The sequence below is a fragment of the Scatophagus argus genome, chromosome 24 (assembly GCF_020382885.2).
Source record: "Scatophagus argus isolate fScaArg1 chromosome 24, fScaArg1.pri, whole genome shotgun sequence".
Classification (NCBI taxonomy): domain Eukaryota; kingdom Metazoa; phylum Chordata; class Actinopteri; family Scatophagidae; genus Scatophagus; species Scatophagus argus.
In genome coordinates this window covers 7593084-7616225 of record NC_058516.1, presented here as the reverse complement: position 1 = coordinate 7616225, position 23142 = coordinate 7593084, and the positions used below count along the sequence as shown (strand labels likewise).

At 42.8% G+C, this 23142-nt stretch overlaps 4 protein-coding genes across 11 annotated transcripts in view; 1 reads left to right on the top strand and 3 right to left on the bottom strand.

Moving 5' to 3' along the window:
- LOC124055621 (metalloreductase STEAP3-like) overlaps positions 1-14834 on the bottom strand; it is a 122409-nt gene extending 107575 nt beyond the window's left edge. For 3 of the 5 annotated variants that reach the window (XR_006842741.1, XM_046382581.1, XM_046382582.1), the window contains exon 1: positions 14486-14832. The gene's annotated coding sequence lies outside the window, so the exon portion shown is untranslated. Of the gene's footprint in view, positions 1-14485 lie in introns of all 5 variants that reach the window. The other 2 variants (XM_046382585.1, XM_046382583.1) reach the window with 2 other exon arrangements.
- A 415-nt stretch (positions 14835-15249) lies between these two features.
- Positions 15250-19011, top strand: LOC124055623 (L-threonine 3-dehydrogenase, mitochondrial-like). The gene is made up of 10 exons (XM_046382588.1): positions 15250-15375; positions 16309-16502; positions 16629-16671; positions 16828-16898; positions 17334-17483; positions 17631-17803; positions 17926-18016; positions 18240-18332; positions 18468-18644; positions 18744-19011. The coding sequence occupies exons 2-10, from the start codon at positions 16316-16318 to the stop codon at positions 18881-18883; spliced, it is 1125 nt and encodes a 374-aa protein (XP_046238544.1). The 5' UTR covers positions 15250-15375; positions 16309-16315; the 3' UTR covers positions 18884-19011.
- The window catches only part of gckr (glucokinase (hexokinase 4) regulator), a 30961-nt gene continuing 26829 nt past the window's right edge, over positions 19011-23142 (bottom strand). For 2 of the 4 annotated variants that reach the window (XR_006842737.1, XR_006842738.1), the window contains exons 20-24: positions 22714-22910; positions 21681-21864; positions 20902-21126; positions 20483-20638; positions 19224-20381 (exon numbers count right to left, since the gene is read on the bottom strand). The gene's annotated coding sequence lies outside the window, so the exon portion shown is untranslated. Of the gene's footprint in view, positions 20406-20482; positions 20639-20901; positions 21127-21680; positions 21865-22713; positions 22911-23142 lie in introns of all 4 variants that reach the window. The other 2 variants (XR_006842739.1, XR_006842740.1) reach the window with 2 other exon arrangements.
- On the bottom strand, positions 20142-22465 carry c24h8orf74 (chromosome 24 C8orf74 homolog). The gene is made up of 5 exons (XM_046382935.1): positions 22394-22465; positions 21681-21864; positions 20902-21092; positions 20483-20638; positions 20142-20381 (listed from the first exon to the last, which is right to left on the bottom strand). Exons 1-5 carry the CDS (start codon positions 22463-22465, stop codon positions 20142-20144), a joined length of 843 nt encoding a protein of 280 aa, XP_046238891.1.

Sequence of the window (23142 nt, the reverse complement as noted above, 5' to 3'; positions counted from 1 at the left end):
TGCTGTTCCATCAGAAACAAGTTTGTTCATGCTAATAAGCTACATATTAAGAATAGGAAATGTGTGTGTGTGTGTGTGTGTGTGTGTGTGTGTGTGTGTGTGTGTGTGTGTGTGTGTGTGTGTGTGTGTGTGGGTTGGGGGGGAGATATTCAAGGAATAAGCAGAATGTTATTTGTAGAATTTAATGGTTTAAAGAGCTTATGAGCAAAATGTTGACTTAAGATAATTTAAAATGTTACAGCTCTGGTCATGAGCTCATTTCTTCAATAGACTGATGATTTAACTTTCAGCAATTCACACTTATTTCATCACCACCTATACACACTTTCCTCTCACCAGTGTCTGAGTTTGTCGCCTCACTCTTTCTCCTTTCTTTCCACCTTTTTTTCCCCTTCATTTATTCTGCCAAACTTGGCTTCGTTACAACTCTAATGACTGCCATTAATGGACCCAGAGATCGATTCCTTCGGCGTTCACTTGAGCCTCTGCTAATAAGGTGTGATTAGTGTTAGTTTTATTCACTGGACCTCTGTGTATGTTTGTATGTGTGTCCAGCCATTACTCTGATCTTTATTGATTTTCTGTTTGGCCAGTGGATGCCCAGGTGGACTTTTCTCTGAGGATTTCTGCCTTTCAAAAAGACTATTTCAGAATCTCAGCAGTATCAGCTGCAACTAAGAAAATAACTGTCATCACATGGAAACTTCAGCAACGAGATTACAGCACATATCAAATATACGCATACATAGATACATATATATTTTTTTTTCCTCAATCCTTCTCTCTTGCCTTTTCGGTCTGTCCCTCCATCCTTCCAGCTCGTCTCTATGTTTTGCATTATCCCCAACCAGTCTGTCTGTGGTTGTGACATGTCAGGGAAGGCTTTAGTAGCCTGGACCTCCATGGCTGAAGCATCCCAGAGGTTATAAGGATGTCGACACAGCAAATCACGGTCTGATGGCATTCCCATATGCTCCCAGCTGACCGACACAGTCCATTCCAGAGTACACACAGATCTGACCCCATGGCATTTCCTAATAACTGTGTGAATGGCGTTTGGGACAAATAATTTGACTAAATGATGCTTGAATTAAGCATTAAACAATGACTAGATCAGACAGGGACAAAAATGAATCACTGTGAAAATTAAGAAATATGATGTCATCACTGTATGAGTGTGTTTTTAAATTTTAGATTTGAGGAAACACAATATAACATGTCCTTACACTGACGTGGCTCTGCTTCATTTGAGGTTTGAACGTGCAAACAATTTGAAATCTTTGCGTACTAAATGCTTTTCTTTATTGTGTAAATTCCATCATGTTAAAGGCACTCTTCACTGCTCATTTCTAAAGCAATGCACGACCAAATCAGTGAAAGTAAACGTGTAGGAGTAGCAGATCTACAGTAAAATTTTCACTAAATCGGGTGAAAATCCATAAAACACTGGATAGCTAATACATACCTACTCTTATTGGGTTTTAATATGGCTTATTTAATTATAATTTTAATACATACCACGGGATCATTGTGAGCCTGAAGTTTGTTGGCTTTGAGCAGAAGTACCTACTTTCTTTGTTTGATGTTATCTGTGCGTCTCTTGCAGACGGGCCTCTGAGGATTCCCCTCCGAGGGCTGCGGATGATATTGTTCTCGCCGGTTTGCATCTGCTGGTTTGATAATCCAGTGATTTTGCCGTCAGAGGGGGATTCTGGGAGTGCAAATACGCAACAACACACAAACCCCTGGACTGTGACGGCACCCATTGTTCCTCCCAAACAATGTCTTCACTTTGATGTCTGTGATGCTTGGCCGGCCGAGGGAAGTTTTTTCAATCTGTGCTTTAGCACCCAATTCCCTCTCTTCTTCCCTCTTTACCCCCCTCCCCGGGTTAGTCTTTCCTGTCGAGGAACCTGTAAACTACAAAAACATGATAAATGACTGCACACATATAGCTTTCAATCTGTGGACTTTCTCAGATAAAAAAAAGAATTGATCAATTTATTATAAATGTACTGTAAACACTCCGACACTAATATCAGAACTGTGTGGTTAATGTGTTAGATTTGGCGCAATTTAACATGGACAGTGGCATAAAGCTTTTTTGAAGTGTGAGGAGCTGACAAATTTTGGTGCTATGAATAAATCGGGGCTTCTAAAGCATTTCCATCACTGGTCTGTTTACAAAAGCTTTTAAAACTATCACTTTAAAAGCTTATGAAGTTTTTATTTGAGCTGTTTGTTCCAAATCCACAAACTTTTCATGACTCCAGTCTTATCAGAGGACACCATGCAAACCCACACTATACAAAAGCAAGCTAACAACTAGATACAAAATATAAGGATGACCCAGGAAATGAATTCAAGAGGTCACACCCTTGATTGCCGTGATCTGTTGTCAACAGTGTCAGTTTTTGTTTCACTAAAATGCCATTAAAAGCTCCATCAAAGGGTTAAGTCTACAAAAAGGGTGGGGTAGGGTGGGGTGGGGTGGGGTGGCTTTGTCACTGTTGTGCAGCGGGGGCAACATGCTGGTTTGAGACGTGATTGACAGGTTCAATCCTCCAATGTGCTTTGGCACAAAAGGTGACAAGCAGAAAGGAAATTGGCTTTTGTCCCTGCCTCTGAGCAACTTAACCTGTGCCTGATTTGTCATTTATTAAAACTGAAACTGTCCTGAAAGACACACAGACATGCACACTCAAAAGACAGCTCATTGCCTTGGCCATGTTTTGTGTTCAGGCACATGAAATTAAAAGTATGTATGTATGACATTATTTTTGCACGAAGAAAGTATCACTATCATTTTGAAATCTTTAAAAATGGCACCCACACCTTAAGTTTTACTCGGCCTATACGCACTGGAGGCTTCGAGTTTCAACATCACGCTTTTGTCTGTAGTTTGGCTTCCAAACGTATTGTGATGTCGCAAACCAAGCTTGTACGTCCGCATCCTAAAATCACATTTTCAGTCAGCACAGAGAAAACATGTACCTTCAGTAAACGAATGGAACAACAGCCTCACGGTTTTTCCCTGCACATCCATCATTCTGCACAGCGAAGCTCAAACATTCATCAGTAGGAACAAGAAGAAAACTGGACTGGAGAAGGCTTTACATTGTATTTATTTATTTATTTATTTATTTTGCAAACACTCCTTTTATTTACATTTTCATGTTTTTTGGAGTCACTACTAAAATGAATATAATTCATCTTTTCCGCAATTTGAGATGGAAGTTAAATATGTACAGTTATTTTGAACACAGGCATACACATGGAATAGTTTGGGTTTTCCTACTAATTTATATATATTTATATATATATACAAATTGATTTTTCAGTGCTGCATTTTCACAGATGTGTTGAGTTTCACTACTTCTTTTTACTTTTTTAAAAGTTATTTACATGCTTTTTATAGCGTCCTGAGTTTCTTTTGTTTTTCTTCATGCCTTTTATCTCTTATGTACAGCATTTTTAATTTTCCTTGTTGTTCAAATGTACCATCCAGATAAACATATTTTTTGCCTCTTAAATTAGTTTTTTAAATTGTGAAATTGGTGTAACTGGAAAAAAATGCCAATTTATTTATTTATTCATTTATTTTTTTATTGTTATTATTTTGAAGATGAAGGAAAAAAATACCAAAAATGATAATAATAATAATAATACAAAGACAACACTAAAAATTTCACAAACTAAAACTTGGAGATGAAATCCAGCCAGCCAGAGGTGGAGGCCTGATGCTCCTCTCTGCTTGACTCTAAGCCAGTAGTTTTGTGCCCCCTTCTGGCAGGAACTGACCTGCTGATACAGTTGTGGTAGACAGAAATGAGACAAGCTTGCAATATGGTGGTGATATCTTTTATCCAGCCACACGAGGCCAACAACCCCCAGTGCACGCAGGTTATTAGATTTCCACAAGGATATCTAGATTCATTTGTTTTCTTGTACAATTTACTTCAGTCTGACTCGATGATGCTTTCTTTCAAAAACTCTTTTCAGTAAAGAGCAAACAAAGAAACCCTCACCACTGCCTGAATTACCTGTCCAACTTTTACTTTTTTACAGACACAGAGGAATGGGATTATTTTGCAGAATGCGGAGGGTGAAGCAAAGGTGCCAAAACAAAAAGAAGAAAAACAACAACATTAGGCTGAGCAACATAATCAGAACCACATCAGCCATTTCCCCTCTGTGTGCTCTGGGAACCAACATGGCAGCCCCCTCTCCAACTACACCTCCTTCTCTTTCAGTCACTCTCTCCATAATGTGTCACATTCCCCATTCATTTCCATGACAGATGCTGACTCTGACTCTCTACCTTTCTGTGCCTCACTCTCCATCCCTCTCACCTTCTTTCTCCCATTCATCTCTCCCATTGTTTTCCTCTGCCTCCTTCTCTCTCACTTTCACCTGCTTTCTTCCTCCCGTTCTCCTCCTCAAGTCTCTGTTTGGACTCTCCGCCTCCAATCTTTCCTTCTGCGGGTTCCACCCATTTTCCTTTCTCACCTCCTCCGGTTTTATTCTTTTGTCATTTCTTTCACTCCCCCTCCCCGTCTTGACCCCTGTATCTCGTCACACTCCCCATTAATTTCCATAAAAAAAATGCTGACTTTGCAGTCGTTCAGTGTTGGTGCTGAGGGTGGGGTGGAGAGGTGGCACTGGGATGTGTATGTGTGTAATGTGTGTGTGTGTGTGTGTGTGTGTGTGTGTGAAAGAGAGAGTTGAGTTCATAGGAGCTGTCAGTTACTAACATGGAACAAGAACAAGAACACAAAAAGAGACAGGAAGCGAGGCGACGGGAGAAGGAAGATGAAATATGATGGAAGAAAATTTTAAAGAGCACAACAGTATCAAGGGAGAAATATAAGGTGTAGAATGTGAGATTTTAAAAAAAAAAGAGCTTGCTATTGGCGTCGGAGAACAGATGAAGTAACGGGAAAAAGAAACAGATACACGTCACTGAGTTAACACAACTGATTATATCCGAGTCTCTGCTGAGCCAACGATGCTTTGATAAAATTTGGAGAGATGAAGAAAGTGTAGAGAGGAGGAAGACAGCACCTTAATGCACATGCTCAGCAGACAGTCGCACAGTATTTATATATATATATATGGTATGGCATGGCTGTATGGATGATATAAAGACATTATCTTAGCTAAAAACATTCAACCTGGTAATTCTATAAATAAGTTTTACTTTATCACAAAATGTCTCAATGTCATGTTTTATCCATATCGTTTACCCCTAATTAAAACTACTGTGTTCAAGCACTGTAATGCTACACATGCAGTTATTGAGATAAATGGTCAACATGGGCTGCCGTAGTGACCGGTTGGAATGAAAGCGTGCAGACGTTCAGGCCCAGATGGAGTGTTTTGGGACTTAAGACCACAAAACCACGTCTTGAAGCCTGTCAGTGTTTGTTATGCACAGACAATTATTCCTGTAGGTGCTTCTGGGTGTTTCAAGTGGCTACTTTGAGTTACAGTGGAGATTTAAGTTTGGAGCTAAAAAAAAAGACAATACCTTCAAATCTGGTGATGTGGAAAGACTATAAAGCAGGTGAGCCATATGTAAGCTCTTACAACCAGCTACTGAAATCATCTGACAATTCAGAACGCTCACAGTGACCTCTGAGCCCAGTGGGCCTGCAGCTTTTACGTGCGAGCTGGCACCAAGTTCACTGTAGGGACGGAGCTTTGATTATTTAATTGCATTCAGGGTTAGTTGTTGTTGCTAATGTCAGCAAAAAATGCCCATCTTTCTGTCTGTCTCTGCTTCAGATACAATTCAGGTCTGTTTACACATGAGCGTCGACCTTTACATTTTTACTAAATCTCCAGCATCGGCTGGCCGGGTTCACCGTGGCTTTTCTCACGGCCGGGCGGTGGGCCCAGCGAAGGACGGGTCATACTGTTTTTGTTGTCGCCACGTGCAAGCAGGAGGGTAAACAAATCCAGTTTTAATAAGGGCTTGTAGCTCATAATCCTCGGCCGCCAGCAGGTGAGGGCCAACATATGGGGCGAGACCACGAAGGGCGGACAGCACGAACACACACACACATACACACACACAAACACACACAGCAGCTGTCACTTGTTTTCCGAGGCAAGACCGATCCAACAAGAACGCCGTGGGTCTTGGGGAGCCGCGCCAAGAGAGGAAGGAAGGGAAAGGTGGGAGAGGGAGGAGGGGAAGGAGAGAGATATTAACGCAAAGGACAGAAGGTGAAGGAAGGAAGGAAAGAAGGAAGGAAAAGTGGATTTTCTCCTTTCAATTTAAGTTTCCTGCCACTATTATATCTCTTCTAACACAATTTTACAAAGTGCAGTCCATGGCCATTATAATTGAACACGAAGCGAAGTAATAGCACTATATTTTACAGTGTGGAGGGTTTAGCTCGACTAATTCACCACTTTGCTGTTTTGTAAACATAATACGTTTGACTAGTGGGACTTGTTCATGGTTACTTTGCCCTTGTGTGCTTTATAGCGATAAAATGCTTTCAGCGGGGGGAGAAAAAAAAAATCAATTTGCCCCCTGACTGATTTGGTTACACACAGCGTAAACACAGTCTGGCTCGCCGTCGTCCCTGTTTTTAAGCTTACAAACGTACTTTTGTTGTTTTTGTGGCTTATTCAGAGAGGTTTTCACAAGTCCACGGGTTGCTTTCACAGCACGGAGAGGTCGACGCGATCTTTCAGTAGATGTTTAAACCTGAAAATGAACTGAGGTTTTAGTGACTTTGTGCCATAAAGCATGTGTGTGTGTGTGTGTGTGTGTGTGTGTGTGTTCTTTCCATGATCACAGAAAATGGTTACAGGAGCCACTCAGGCTGCTTTACACCTCTGCTTTCCCTTTTCCTGTTCTTGCTTTCTCATAACATCAGTCATCACTTTTCCCCTCCCACTTTCATTTCCCTCTGAATTTTATTCTTAATTCCATCCCTATTTGGTTAACTCTCTCTCTCTCTCTGTCTGTCTGCCTCCTCAATGCCTCTCCTCTTTTATGCTCTCCCTCTCTTCCATCGCAGCCTATTTTTGCTTCTTATGAAGTGTGAAAAATGATCGTCTGCAGGATGAAGTGGACAGAATTTGCCGGCGTAATGGCCTGACAAAATGAATCGCAGCCTTCCTCGCCATCCATCACCGCTCCGAGGCGACTGCGGTTAAGATCTGTGAAGGTGCTGGCTTATTGATTACTAGTTGTAAGTACAAAGTGTCTGATTCAGTGTTTGTGGCATGGCAGGGCGCAGGATGGGGAGGAAGGGGAAGGTGGCTGATGGTGGGTGGAAGGGAATGCAAGCAGCTGTAGCGCTCTCAAAAATCCTCCTTTGATCGATTTTAAATGGTGAAATATTGATTTCTGTCCGACCCAAGGCCTGGCTGAGCGGGCCACAACCATTTGTCGGAGGTATAACGCCGGACACCCGGTTCTGCTGGCTACCATCAGTCATCCTGACACAGGAAAAATGAGAGAGGAAGGAAGAAACGGGGAAAACGAGAAAGTGAGGTCAAGAAAAAGGAAGAGATATAAATCAGCAATTCAACCCTTTACCTTCGCTTAAATCTGCTGGAATCTCCGATATGTGAAATCCCGGTCAAAACACAAGCCTAATTACCTTACTTACTACCATTACTTTCTCCCTTACTAAATTCTGCATGTTGTTCAAAGAGCAGACTTATGCTTTTCAGTGGTAAAAATAACAAAAACGCCCACAAAAATACACCTCAAAATAACATCAACACCCTCCAAACTTTCCTCATTATCTTACATTTGGTGAAAGTGCCAGGACTGTGGCTGGGGTGGGGGTGGGGGGTAAGGAGTGGAAGGTAATGACCCACTAAGAGAGCAGACCATGAAAAGGTGATTATTGCTCTTAATTGCTGTCCACAGAGACTGCAGACATGCAGGCAGGGAACATTAATCTACATTAAAGACATTGGAGACGGCACACAGGACACTTTTCTGCTGATTCATTTAAGGCTTGAATTAATAGTATTTTTTTTATTTTTTGCTGGGCTACAAGAGGGAGGTCTGCAATTACCTTATTGTGGTCTGGGCCTCAGACATGCAGAAAGAGACACTCGGAGGACTACTGCATGAAACAAGACTAACCTGGATGAGGAACTAATATAACAGCAAACACAGACTGGTGGACCTTTTCAAACCATATAAACTGATGACAAGGGTCTGTTGCTTCCGCACTTTTACTTGTCTGGTTGTTGTTGTCCTGTGTCTGGTGTTGATGCAATCACAACAGCCAGACCACCACACAAAACACAAAATGAGCCACTGTAATAAATCTTCTACCATACGTTATAGTGAAGCTGTACTGTAGTACACAAACACATTCTTTGCTTTCCACACAACAATTGTGATACCGAGGAAATTGACTTCATTCCAATTTTGCAATTCAGTCCGTCATAACTTACATTAAAATCCAACAGTGCAATGCAACGTTTTGGTCCCCAGGAAAAAAAAAAACAACTGAAATTAGGTCGAGAGCAGGTGGTGACCGCCACCCACGCACCCTCCACATGCAACACACACGCACACACACACACACACACACTCAGCACAGAGGAAGCTCAGCCCTGGTGGGAGGTCTGAGGTCTGGCCCTCCACATTCCACAGACAAGTGTCTAGCACCTGCTAGGCCTCAGTCAGCCTTTTCTGGCCAACAGATTAGGACGGGCGGACACACTCCAAATCTGTTTACTTTACAGTCTGTGTATTTATGTGTGTGTGTGTGTGTGTGTGTGTGAGAGAGAGAGCGAGAGAGAGAGAGAGAGAGAGAGAGAGAGAGAGAGAGAGAAACAGAATCCATTTCCAGAAGAAAGTTATTGTCTGTCAGTGTGCACGAAGAGCTCAAATATTGTTTTGACTGCACAAATAAGAAGAAGCAGAAAAAGGAAGCTCAAGAACAAACACGGACATCAAAATCACAATATAACGCAATGCAGAAGGAAAAATGCAAATGAATCTGAACAACAATGTCTGATCGAGCTCATTACCTTTTTTTTCCATAAATATTCACCTAAAAGCACTACAAAACACACACACAATACATAGAAATGCAAGCACACCTTCAGCAGCCCATGTCTGACAGGTGCACATGTCAGTGGTTAGTTCAACCTGGATCAGAGCATTTGGTCTCACTCTGTAGCAGCCAGGCCCCTAGGGTGTGTGTGTGTGTGTGTGTGTGTGTGTGTGTGTGTGTGTGTGTGTGTGTAACCCAAAGGCCCGATGCTCAGTACCCAGACACTACCCATATTGTTTTCTTCAGTGGAGCTAGAAAAAGGGGAGCTGATTTACAGAGCTGTCTGGCACTGGAGCACACGGATGCATGACTGACTCGGCCTAATGGAGTTTTCAGCTTTGGATTTACACTTCTTCTTCTCAGCGAGGATCGGAGACACACACAAGCACAAGCTGACTGCTACGTTAGCGACGTGATCTCGTCCTGCAACTGTTACCAAGTCATGTTTGCTTCGCTGCCAACAGAAGCTCAAGCCCTTCTCCCTCATGCTGTTCGGAGCGTATCAGAGGTTACAGGTCTCCAAGACTGGAGGCGACAGATTTGAGATTGACGGTCTGGACGTTTTGTTTTGGTTTTTTTTCAGAATTTTGTGGTAATAACAGCCCCAGATTTCACTCACATAAAAAAACTCTATAACCACTGTATGCTTTCAAGCCACGTACATGCAAGTGAAGTTTAAAGGCTTTTCAATCCAAATATTACAAAGCTTATTGTGTACATGCAAGCCACAAAATTTCAAAGATCAATTTACTTCTGCAGAAACAAAAAAAAACCTTAATCAAATATGAATCAAACACCTCTTTATCAGCTAATGGGTTAATCACTTGGAAAGAAGACCAGAAGTTATAAAATGTTCATAAAGCTGTCAAAAAGAAGAGGCTTCATACTTGACTCTCCTCCAGCATGGCAGCATGTGTTGAACCGTCATTACACTGTGACCCAGAGAGCCGGAGCTGATAATTCTGGGAATCCAACATTAACGTGTTAAACTGGACCTAAATCGGTTTTGTCTGTGTCGGATTGCTGGACTGCCATCAGGGCAGGACTGTGTAACTATGTGCAGCTGCCCCAAACACTGGCTTCAACGAATTACCCATTTCACAGCTCACAAAGCATTTAGCCTCCAAACAGAACGAATCCATTCCTGAGCTTTTGGAAGGACACCCACTCAAATGTGAATGTAATACAGGATTTCTATCAGCGGTCCTGATGCCATGGGGCCAGTTCTCCAGCCAGATTCTGCTCAGAAGATTTTTGGCTGCTATTTAAAAACCTCAAGAACCTTAATGGAAGTTTCTGCATTCCCGCCGATTAGGGTTGTTAAGTTTTATTTAGAGTTCGGACTAATGTTCAATTTATAATCATGCCTTCAAATCTAAAATTCGCCGTGTTTGGGCCGTATGACTTTGTAAGACAGGACTAACTTGTACTGCTTGCCGGTCACTCAAGTGAGGAAGCAGAGATGCCATAAATGAACGGAGGCAAAATGCAGGTGGGACATAAAGAAAAAATCATTAGTGGGGTTGAAAGCTTAAGATGTGACTTATCAATTCTCTAGTCATGGTTATGATGCCCCCAGTCAAACACCAAATTAAATCCAACTTTTTCCTTCAAAGTCCCAAAGTTGCCATTATTACACAGCCTTCACTATGCTGAAGAACCAGTAAGTACAGTAAATCTATAGAAATAAATGTGTTGGACTGATTCAATGTCCATTTTGTTTTTATTACATAATCTTTCAAATTTAGGAGGATATCAAGTCACGTCCAAGTGAAGCCACGAGTCAGTAGTGTTGAAGTGAAAGCCCAGTTTCGAATCGGTTTTGATGTTGTTAAGTCAAGTTATCCACACTTCAGTCCATGCCGACAGATTCAAACAATGAGCCAGTGAGCATCAGGAGATTGCAAAAGGCCAGAAAGCCAAACAAGGTCATTTAGTAACGGCATCACTGTTGTTCATTTTTACACTGTAAAATGTGTTGCCTAGAATTTATCATGGTCAAAGTTGACAATAAAGTGATCTATATCTGTTATGTGTTTAGAATCTAGGCTGATATATCTTTACCAGATCTGTTAAACACCGATTCAAACACCGGTACAAAAAACACAGGTACAAAAACACAATGACAAATATTCTAAAAGAAAGTTCTTGCTGCTCTTTATTTGGTCAGAAAGGACCAAAGATTTGAAGAAAGCAACTGGCTGGATGTCACAGCAAGCAAGGTGAGCAGTGCCGCCTCCTCAACTGTGTGAGAGCAAACTGCGGGCGCCGGCTTGGATCCAGACTTCCTTTATCATTTCCTTGTTTTGTGCCGATTGTCTGGAGACCTTGGAGCACGTACGCCAAAAACTCAGGATGTAATAGCTGCCATAGAAGAAGCTTTGGTCCTACATCAACTTCTGGCAGTGGCTAATGAATGCCATATAAACTGGAAAACTGATTTCCTTAATCCACTTACATTTCTTTAGATTCTATGGTGCCATAAGCCTATTAGGCCGTAGAGCTGTGGCGAATCGAGCAATAAGTGTTGAAAGTAACAGCGACGGGAGACTGAGGAGGAAGGAACAACTGCGGCACAATTGTCTTCTGAGGCCTTTTAGAAAACAGTATGTAATGTGCCATCGAGTCATGCGTAATATAAGCCGCTGATTTCTTCATTGCCTGCATCCATAGCAGTAAGATTGGATTTGTCTCCAGGGTTCTTTCTACAACATTTATTTAGACCAAGGGAGACAGAAAGAGACAGAGAGGGATCAGGGTCTCTCCCTATAATTACAAAGATAGCACGGCAGCGCTGCCTCCCGAGTGCAGGCTCTGAGGCATCACTCCCTATCCCTTCATATTGTATAAAGACTGTTATATCAGCCCAGGAACGGCATCATTGCTTGTAAATTAATTTGGGGTTCCTGTCAGTCGGGGCCTTCTCCTCTCTTATCTGGCAGTGTAATATGGGAAGCTGAGAGGCTGGGGAGATACTGCTGAGAGCGCTGGAGGAGAGGAGGTGAGGGCGGAGAGGGATGGAGGGGGAAGTGGAAGTGAGTATTACTGAGAAGAGAGATAGATAGGGGGAAAGCGAGAGGCAGGGACAAAACAAGAGAGGCGAGTGAGAGGAGCGAGTGGGTCCCTGCTGGATGTCAAGGAAGGGCCTGACTCAGTGATAAGTGAATATGATCTGGCATCCTATTTTACACACACACACGCACAAAAGCTATTCGTCATCCAGGCTGGACTCTACACAAGAGGCCTTCACCTATCAGCACTATTTGTCCCCGTGTCACAGCCCGCGGATAAATCTTCTCCCGAGGATCCTTGTTTAAATCCAGCCCGCCTATTATCAGAAGGTTCAGCCTCTTTTGACCGCATGTGCTCAACACACACGGACATACACACACACCTCTGACCCCTTCAGTTGCTTCTAATTAACCCTTCACCCACTGCATGCAGCCTCAATTCCCTAATGGCAATAAAGAGGTCTCACTACGACCCCATTAGTGGCCAGAATGATGATGGCGAATGAGGAAAGCATTAACTCAATGGTATGATGGTAACAAGGAGCTCATTCACATACAGTATTAGTTTCTTACTTGCAGAAATTGTCCTTTTAATTATTCAGCTATTCAAAACACCTATTTGTTGTATATTCTCTGATAAACAAAACGTTGGCCCGAAATTGTTTGGAGGCCAAATGAAAAGACAGAGACGTCTGAGAGGCTTTTATTTTGCTAATTTCAATCAGTCTGTGCTGTTTTAATATTTAAGTGAAATGGTGTTGACAACTGTGGGGATGGAGAGCTTTAGGAAAATCATAACTACTCTATTCATTTTAGGCAAAACAAAGAACATTCTGCAAGTAAATTATGATGCGAATACTTTAGCACTTGTTAGGGATTATTTTCACGCTGCGGTCTCGCAAGTTTTACTGAAGCAAAAGATCTCAATACTTCTTCCAACACTGACAATTACAAGGGAAAAGATTTGGGGGGCTCCAAAACTAATTATGAATTATGCAACTTCAAAGTTTCAATGCGCTGTATGACTATCCCGTGTGAAAAACAGTCTGAGACCCCTCTGTAATGTTCTCCATTAAAATACACTGCAGGGAAGCTAATTTACTGTAAATTGTATTGTTTTGACAGCGTATGTACTCATACTACAGGGAGTACCAGGAGGTACTGGTAATTACATTCATGTGTGTGTAAACAGTAATCATTTCCACATTAAACAAAGAATATCTTCTTTTTCATGCGGAGGACCATGACTGCCACAGCAAGAGGAGAATCCTATTATTTCAAGCTTGCACACGAGGCAACAATGAGCAAAACAAACCTGGAATTTGTGTATAGCACATATTCAGATATTTGGCAGACCTCCAAAATGACAAGAAAAAAAAACAAAAACCACAAAACCACCACAAGCTGTTTAAGCAAATGAACAATAAGACATGCATCATCTATTGTGGCCTTTTCAGCAGGGTTGGAACTGAAAAATGGGTTCATATCAAACACCCTGGGATATAATGGTAGACAGGAAGGATAAATCCTGGCCAACAAATACATGAATAAAAGTCCTGCATTTCATCATCTTTAGATTCACTTAAAATCATCATACAGTAATTCCTTGAGCAGAATATCTAAAAATGCTGCTGAAAATGCACATGCAAACAACTTAACTTGCTGTGAATTTTACCAGGTTATGTTCCACTTTTGATAACGGGCTTTGCGCCTTTCAAACCACTTTAGAAATGTCAAAAAGAACAAATAAAAGCAGTGCGCCGCAAACAACTGCAAGCGACCCTTTTGATTTCTTGGCGTCTACTGCCACCTAGTGGCCAAAAGCAAACACTGACGCGCACAGGCACGTCAAGAGGATGGGCTACTGGGAGTCAGAACAAAATGTATTTCTTTGCGATATTATCATGAATTTCTCTGGGGTTCCGCAGGCTCCCCTCTGCCACCTGCGAGGCTACAGCTCAACATGAACTTTTCATATGGATATTCATTTGACATACATGCATGGATGTCTGCAGAGCGTCTCTGTGTGTGGACTGTGTGTTTACACCCCTGTCTGCCATTCAATTGGTGATGACGCAGATTAACCTTCCTGCCCCCGACAGAGAGGAATTCACTTTGTGCTTAATTAGCAGCGGCGATGACTACGTTCCAATGGGTTGCAATGCATCAAGCTGCATTCAAATGAATCACATTTAGACAACAGATTTATGTTTACAAACATCGCACGTATCCAAGATGCATAGCTTACACACGTCTCTTGAGTGTTTTCACATGTCTTATGCTCTGAGACGGGGACAGACCAGTCGCTGCTAACTCTGTGAGACTCCGTGCAACATGAATGCAGCAGCCAGAGAGACATTTTTCCATCAGCAAACAAACAAGCGAAGAGAGTGTTAAACATACAAACAGATAGCGTATCTTACTCACGTTTTTGACGCCTTCTTCTTTCTTTCATTAAACGCCAGACGAAGTTTCCTTGTCCTGTAATGTCCCGTGCACTTGCTACTGTAAGGGTCCTTTAGTTTGCTGGTCAACACAAGTCTCCTTTCTCCTTTCTCCATCACTGCTAGCTTACATTAGCGACGCTGCAGTTGATACTGTTAGCCAACCAAACTCGCTTTTTAAGTTAAAAAACATAACTTTTCATTGTTTGTTGAAAGTCCTGAGGATGCCCGGCTTGATATTCCCAAACGCTTTCTTCCCCCAGACACGTTCATTCACAGTTTCGCAGTGGCGTGAAAGTGACACACCTCCATCTTTCTTTTTCTTTTTAAACTAGCTTCGCCTGACAGGTAAACTTCGGTGCGCCTGCAATTACGTCCTGTAACCACACAGACGGAGGCGGCGCTGTTTTACTCATGTAAGCAAACAAAAACAGGTGAAAAAAAATATTTTTGTCAGAGTGACAGAAATAAATAGCTATTTTTGGATAGTGAGGGAGTTCCGGTTTGGTTTGCCTCCTGAGATAAATATCAGATGCCAGGGAGGCACAAGGACCTCCTGCTCATAAATGTCTAACCATTTGTAATGCAATCCAATAAAAGTAGCACTGTAATAAATACTACCTAAAGTTTACAAGCACATTTTCATTCGCTATTAGTCAGCACCTGTTATAAATACGGACTTTATTTCGAAAGTTATCAAAGGAAGTTTGTACTTTACTTCGGCAGAATCGGTCGCCAAGCCTTTTCAGCTGTCAGCCAATCACAGTGCAACGAAGCTCCTCCATAGCCACGCGACTACATTCATGTGTCATCACAAAGTACTGGCCGAGGTGAACGAGTGTGTGGTCATCTTTTTCCCGGATTCACATCTAAGTAAGAAACAAATGTAATTTTACTGTATGATTTATCCAGTTCTGCAGCCGTTTACACTCAGCCTGGATATGTAATTGTGTGTGTGTGTGGGTCCCTCTAACGTTAGCCGTAATTCCATGCCAGACGGTTAAATGACAGTTGCGCTTTCGTTACCGTTATCTAACGTTCAGGAGGAGGAGGAGCAGGAGATAAGAAGATGTTAGCTGGTCTGTGGCCCCTCAGGTCGTCGGTTACTAACAGAGCCTCCTTTATCTTAGCACCCAGGGTTATGGTTTTGTATGAGCACAGGCGCTGTGTGAGACGAGAAGGTCGCAGGTTAAATAGAAATTTTGAAATGTCTTCATGCTTTCAAACATACTCCAAACTAACTCGCAGAACAAAACTCATTTTAATCAGCCCTTTAGTTACTGTTTTTATTCGGCATGTACACTAGTGTAATATCTATTACAGGGTTACTAGAGTGTATTACTTTGTAATCGTGGAGGTCAAGGTAAGCGTTTTGGATTTGGCCACATTAATCTAAGCTTAAAGGTGGTCTGGGGTATAGATGAAGTAGTTTATAATTAGACCAGTTGGCAGCAGGCTGGAAGAGGCTAATCTGATATGGGTGTGGGAGTTCAAATGTACTGTCCTTGTTTGTTTAGACACCAGACAAATTAGGAAGGTTTATTAAAATTAAAATAAAGCCAAAAAACGAGAGAACCTGCCAGAGAGACTGGAACAAAACAGAAACGATCACACACAGACATGCAGAATAGATTTGATAAGTACACACTGTTCTGCCTCCACAATAACATCCCCGTGTCGTAAGCACAATGACTGAAGTCTTTGACAACTTGACTGTTGTTCACCAACGTAGTACATGCAACCTCAGTATTTTTAAGCTCTTTCAGAAGTCCACCTGTCATTGCTGCTGTCAACTTTTGTTTATAGGAGGTGAATGATGCTGGTGATGCAGTTGTTGAGGGGTGCAGCGAAGCATGCTGGGAGCAGGCCACGGTGCAGCGTGGAGCAACTGATCTCAGCATTACGTGGCATCAGCTCAACCTCACAACAGTTTTCTGATTTTGGAGGAACTCGTCCTTCATCGTGCACTGACACTGACCAGCCCAAAGTCCTCATCACTGGTCGGTCATTTTGCTGTCATGGCAGTTGTTTTCTCTCTCTCTCTCTCTCTGTGTAGTCAATCAGAGTCAAAATGATACCTGATCTACATGGTAGCTCATTTCTTCCTTCACTATTTGTCATCTCAGGAGGGCTTGGCCAGCTCGGGGTGGGGCTTGCCAAGTTGCTAAGGTACGGGGTTTATGTTTCCAGATGTGGCATTAGTTCTTTTGTATTTGTGTTCAGCAGATGGCTCAGAATGGTGCCAGAAGTTTCGGGTTAATTGATCCATTTTGTCCCCTGTGATTTCTGTTCTCAGAAGTGACCATGTTGATGTTTCCCCCTCAGGAGACGATATGGAAAAAACAATGTGATCCTGTCTGACATTAGGAAACCCCCCAAACATGTCTATCATAACGGTATGTCATTTTGTATCACCTACTCTGTGAAAGATAAAATAATGCTCCAACGGTGTACTTTCCTGTCTGTCTATTATTGTAAACTCACAAGGTTTGCACTAATGTTCAGCACTTAGAGAGAGGTACAAACACAATAGGCGAGGATGAGGTATCAGTTTCTCCTCATACAGTGGCCTCAAGATACGCGTTGCTATAGAGAGGATTCACTCTCAGTTTCTCAACATTAGACAATAGCGAATAATCCTTTTGTTACTGCTAGTTTCCCCTTAGTGCCGCCAAGACCTTCATGTCCCTCCTGCTGACAAACGGAAGCAGAGAAATGAATTTATCATTTTAAGGGTGAATGTTTCCTTTGGGGTTTTCAGTCTCATTTGGGATAACAAGTATAAAACATGTGCTTAAAACTTGGCTCTTTTGTACACATTTCTTCCACAGGTCCATTCATCTTCTCAGACATCCTGGACTACAAGAACCTGGAGGAGATTGTGGTCAACAACAACATCAGCTGGCTGGTTCACTACTCAGCTGTGCTGTCCGCTGTGGGAGAGAGTAACGTGAAACTGGCCAAAGAGGTCAACATCACGGGTACATGCGCACACACTCCTGTGGCATTTACAGAACTGTGAAACAGCTCATGATAAGATACTTTATTCCCGACTCGCAGGGTGTTTGCAACAGCATTTAGAGCCATTGTAACACAGACACTTACGCACAGCCTCTCTCCCTCTGCAGGTCTCCATAACATACTAGACATAGCAACCAAACATGGTCTGCGTGTGTTTGTCCCCAGTACGATCGGTGCCTTCGGTCCGTCCTCACCCAGGGACCCCACCCCCGAACTGTGTGTGCAGAGGCCACGCACCATCTACGGTGTCTCCAAGGTCCACGCGGAGCTGATGGGTGAGGTGAGACACACAGTCGCACATAAGACGTCTCAAGTTTCATTCCTACATTTTTCTTGGATGTCCCCGTAAAGCCCATTGTCTTGGTCTTTCTGAAGCTTTTGCCTCCTTCTTCTCTTTGCCAGTACTACCACCACAGGTACGGGCTGGATTTCCGCTGCCTCAGGTATCCAGGCATTATCTCAGCTGACTCCCAGCCAGGAGGAGGAACCACGGGTAAGTAGGCCTGAGGAGGAAGTGTTTACGAATGTGATAGAGATGGTGAACTAAACTGCTGTAGGTTTTAAATGTTGTCTCTTGCTGTGTGACTGGAAACGGGAGAAACGGCTAGCCAGGCTCTGTCCACCTGTAAGCACTGTTACAGCTCACTAATCAAACAGATGAGATACAACATACTCTGGCGTCCTTGTTCTTCATCTTCTGTTCCTCCATCTCCCAGACTACGCCGTCCTGATCTTCCATGCAGCTGTGAAGAGCGGCTGTTTTGAGTGCAACCTGCGCAGTGACACGCGGCTTCCTATGATGTATATTGGTAATGCCAGATGGTTATTTTTGGGATAAAACAGTGTCAACAAATTGAACTTTCCCATGGCATTCATACTGTGACCCTCCTCTTTGTCCTCCATCTCTTTTCATTCTTGTCTTTTTCTTCCCACTCCCCGTCCAGATGACTGTCTCAGGGCCACTCTGGAGATCCTCGAAGCTCCGACAGATAAACTGATCAGTCGCACCTACAATATCAATGCCATGAGTTTTACACCACATGACCTCGCCCAGGAGATACAGAAGGTCCTACCCGACCTCAAGGTCACCTACAACGTTGATCCTGTCCGACAGGCTATAGGTGAGATTGCAGGGAGAATTAATGGATGAGTGAGGGGTACAGTTATACTTCTGGGTCACATTATTACAACCCCAAATATTCTTTTCTGTCCCTTCTCAGCGGACGGCTGGCCAATGGCATTAGAGGACAGCGCAGCCAGGCGGGACTGGGGCTGGAAGCACAAGTACGACCTCCCTGAGCTGGTGCAGGCCATGCTGACTCACATCACCACGGGCAACCAGCTGGCACAGGCCCACTGAGCCATTCGTAGCAACTCCATGCAAAGCTTTATATGAAAGTGTGGGACTTTGAGGAATTCAGGGTACTTTTAGTCTTCACTGTTACACTTCAAAAAGTTAGGTCTTTAACAGAAATCAACACATCTAAAGCTAAAATCTTAAGGACAAAAAAAATCAGACGGGGGCAGCCCCAATTTTGATCCTGAAACTAAGATATAAACTTCAGTATCAGAAATATAAAACATTCCAGACCACTCATTATTGTATTGTTGATTACATTAATGATGTTACATTCATCTCTATTTCTCACCACACTCCCCTCGCTCCTCATCCATCCATCTCATCTTATCTTTTTCCTCTGTTCTTGTCCATCCGTCCACCTTTTCTACGAAACCAAAACAGGTTAGAGTTAGGAGAGCTGAGTTCTGAAAGCTGAATGTACTTTGTGTATTCTTGTTGTATCTGCATGCAGATGACTTTGCCAGCCTACTGACGCACTTCTGTTACCTGCAGCTGAGTGCTTTGTCTTAAGGGGACACTCAGCCATCCTGAAGACCAGGTGGCTTTGAATAAGGGAAGCACTCCAAACTGGTCACCGGTGTGCACTGAAGGGTTTTACCACAGGCACTGTTACTGTAGAAACTCTTAACCCTCTCGGGACAGTTTACAGGTGCTTTAACCAGAGCTGCACTTTTCTCATGTGTTAGCTGTGTTTTCAGGAAGAAAAACCAGCAGGGCTTGAGGCCTGAGTTTAAGAAAAATAGCTTCCTAAAACTACTTGACCCTTGCACTAGAAGCTTCTTATATTTTTGTTTCTATTTGGATTATTTTTGTTGTTGCTTTCTGTTTAAAAGCTGCAGTATTGGTGCTAAATATTTATGATTGTTGATCGTTGAATGCAGGAAAATAGAGCTCTTCAGCTTTGAAGCTGTGTGGAAAATGGGACTTTTTTCATTATTGATGTTATTTATAATAAAATTCTTTGCAGCTTTTTGTGTCAGATCTAAAGAATGCCTTTTTTTAAAAAATAAATACTTGTATGAAACCAGTTCTTATGACTTTATCTTTGTGAACACATAAGCACAGAGTGTGCAAAAGATCAGATACATTTAATACTGCTGTGGTTGAGGAGTGTTTAAATTACCACGGCAACAGCCCACAATATGTTGAGGACCATAAAGCAGGAAATACAACAAATCTTCAACAACCATAAGCAAAAATGTTGAAGATTGTTACATTAAATAATTTGCAGTGTCTTCCTCCTCTCAGCTTCCTTTCTTCACACCGCATTTCCAGACTTCCTCAGTCCTGTTTTTGATTTTGCTGTGCGTGGTTTTGTCTTTGCTGGTGCGTCTGGATGTGGGCCAGGAACAGGATTGTGGAGCCTCCCAGTGGCCAGTGCTGCCCGCTGCAGCTTGAGCTGCACGATGTCACCGAGCAGGGACGCCTCTTGGGTCAGACTTTCCAGCATCTGGTTTTCTGCAGCTTTCACTGCAGCACGAACCAAAACCAAAACCCCCTGCACAGAATAACAGACACAGTGCTGCTCAGGTCATTAAAGATAACCTCAAACGCTCTCACTGCGTTCACACTATAAATCCCAAATGGGATGGGTTTTACCTCTTTGTCCAGCTGCACGTCCTCAGGAGCATCCACCTCCCCGAGAGTGAACCTTGGCCCTTCTCGAAGCACCTTCAGCTGCCTCTCCTTCTCAAGCAACTTTGAGGTGAGCTCAGCTTGATGACGCCGATGCTCCCACTCGTGTATATCTGAACCCTGCAGCATGAGTGAACTGATCAGCAGGGGACACGTTACACAGTGGTCATACATCAGTTCATTACAGCAGGTGCTGGAGTTCCAATCTACATAAATAACCCCTTTCTTATAGCCACTGTGTTTACAAGTCAGGCCAGCCACAACGAATCCTTATGCTCCATAGTGAGTGTTTGCTTTGATGTCTGTGTCCCTCAGCTGTCTGAAGTTACCACCAACGCACTAAGAAGAACTTCTCGGCATGTTAATGTTAACTCTAGTGTTACCTGCGCTAGAGGACACGGTGTAGGTGGCAACTGCACGTCCAAGTGCAGCTGAGTGACGGACATGTTCACAGCTCCACCCACCACAGCCTGGAAAAGCCTCCGTCGGGTGATGCACGTGTCCATGAGGAACTGGGTGAGCTCGTGTCGGTGGACAGATGTAAGGCTTGGCAAACACTCAGACAAGCACGTCTCTTAGCAAGGACAATAGTTTGGGTACATCGAGACCTGATGGATAGAGCACAGTAAAAACCAGACATCTGAGAGGAGGTTTGTTTAACCAATCCCCAGCAAAATAACATCAAATTTGTGCTCTGTGGCTTTTGAAACGAAGCTCAGCTCAAAATAGCCTCCAGTCAAGTGTAATGGACTAATGCATTAATAATAATAATACTGCAATGATTTAATAAGACACACGGGGGATGACTCACTGGAAATGAGTCACTCACATCTGAGGACTGAAAAAGAACATCTCCGCTACATAATCAACAATGAGAGGCATTCATTTGAGCTGCAAGCTTTTTCGAAACGGAGACAATAACTTCCCACCTTGCCTACATCATAGCTCATTTGCTTTTGCTTGGAAAGGCAGATTATTTTATCGTAACTGGATTTCAAAAACAGATTACAGGCTGAATCAGTGGATACAGAATGTGTCTGTGCTCTCAGGAATCACAGCGTTCCCCCTGATGGCCACATCCAAGGTCCTTGATCATGACCTCCAGGTGAACCACCGTGTCACCTGTAAGACACCTGTACAACACACTGATCTCTGCTCTGACCATCCAGCTGTGGGAAGAGGTCCTTGGCGATGACAGCTGCCCGTATCACATCAGGCCAGGGGAAGCCACAGGCTGCGGCGAACATGGCGACATCATATACAAACTCCTGATGGAAGCACCGCCGCTCATCCCAGAACTCAGGCCATGAGAAGTGACAGCTGAGCCTCTGCACACCAGCCTCTCTCTGTCACAGTCATACACAAGAACACACATCATTTGTGCTACAATACAGTCACAATACAGTAGGATTATCAATAAAATGCAGATTTCAGCACTGAAAATACTCATTATGTAGTGTAGTATTACTGAATTATTACTGCTGCGTTTTATGTTTAAAATACAAATTACTAGCTTATGTTCTTTTGCTGCTGTGACAATTTTTCCTGCATGCACCTTATACACCTGTAGTTTAAAACGATTCATCGGATTTAATTAGCACCACGTATTGATTCGTATATTAATTTGTGATCTGGCAAATAAATATACTGCTGGATTTGCAGGTAGGATACATTTAGCTCTCTCAGTCGGTTACTTCATGTTTTGGTCAATTATAAAATTCTCAGCGTCATTTGAAGGCACCGAACACGACTTTGCGTCTCCATGGATCAAATCATCCCGGTGTTTACTGAACGCTTGCCCACCTGGTGTTTCGCTATCCGTGCTATTTCACTCTCTGTAAGGGAATCCATCTTTGATAGACTACATAAACGCACTTGGTTGCCATTGGAGACGGACGCGGGCACCACAAGCAGAAGGGCGTCGCTCTTAACGCGATTACGTGTCATTTACGTATGCACGCACGACGTACTAGTGTAGTAGCTGATGGAATGCAGACTGCAGACTTGAACGGAGCTTTATGTTTAAGTTTCTGCATATTAATAAATGCAAAAGAAAGTTCATAGTGTCAGATTATGTTTAATTAATTCGAAATATTCTGAAATATTGAAAATTATTACTGAGCCTACACCTGTTGTGGTTGATGAAGCCGTCAGAGGAAGAAAAGAAATGTTTCCTAATGTTTCATAAGACAGACCGTTTCTGTGTGGGACTGCGTCTGTTAGAGCCTGATCTGTCATGGAACAAGGCTTATCAGTCCGGGGACACAGGTGGCTCAGGCAGGTCTAATCCTCTTTAACATGAATCCCACTCCTCCTCTTTTTCTCTCCTCTCCTCCGCCTTCTCATTTCTTCTTCTCACGTCTTCTGCCTCTCTTCTTCTCTTCTTGTAGTTCTAAAAGGCATAAATCAGAAAACACAGGGTTTTTTTTTTGTTTGTTTTTTTTAATGAAAAGCTCGCGGATTGTGATTGTGTCAAGAAAGCCATATTAGCAATAGGCAATTTCCGGTCGTGCATTTAAAAATAAAAGTTTTAGTTGACTTTGTCTCTCAAAGTATTTATTTATCTTTTTAATTTTTGTATATCAATCACATTAGATAGGTGAATGTAAATTTAACTGAAATGA

What these genes read in the sequence shown, in the direction of transcription:
- c24h8orf74 (XM_046382935.1), bottom strand. Translation starts at nt 22,465, where the DNA reads ATGACACGTAATCGCGTTAAGAGCGACGCCCTTCTGCTTGTGGTGCCC. An exon ending in CCTCTTCCCACAGCTGGATG is followed by an intron (nt 21,093 to 21,680) that starts GTCAGAGCAGAG and finishes GTCCTTGCTAAG; the next exon opens with AGACGTGCTTGTCTGAGTGT. An exon ending in CACCGTGTCCTCTAGCGCAG is followed by an intron (nt 20,639 to 20,901) that starts GTAACACTAGAG and finishes CTCATGCTGCAG; the next exon opens with GGTTCAGATATACACGAGTG.
- LOC124055623 (XM_046382588.1), top strand. Translation starts at nt 16,316, where the DNA reads ATGATGCTGGTGATGCAGTTGTTGAGGGGTGCAGCGAAGCATGCTGGG. An exon ending in GGGCTTGCCAAGTTGCTAAG is followed by an intron (nt 16,672 to 16,827) that starts GTACGGGGTTTA and finishes TTTCCCCCTCAG; the next exon opens with GAGACGATATGGAAAAAACA. An exon ending in CAAAGAGGTCAACATCACGG is followed by an intron (nt 17,484 to 17,630) that starts GTACATGCGCAC and finishes CTCCCTCTGCAG; the next exon opens with GTCTCCATAACATACTAGAC.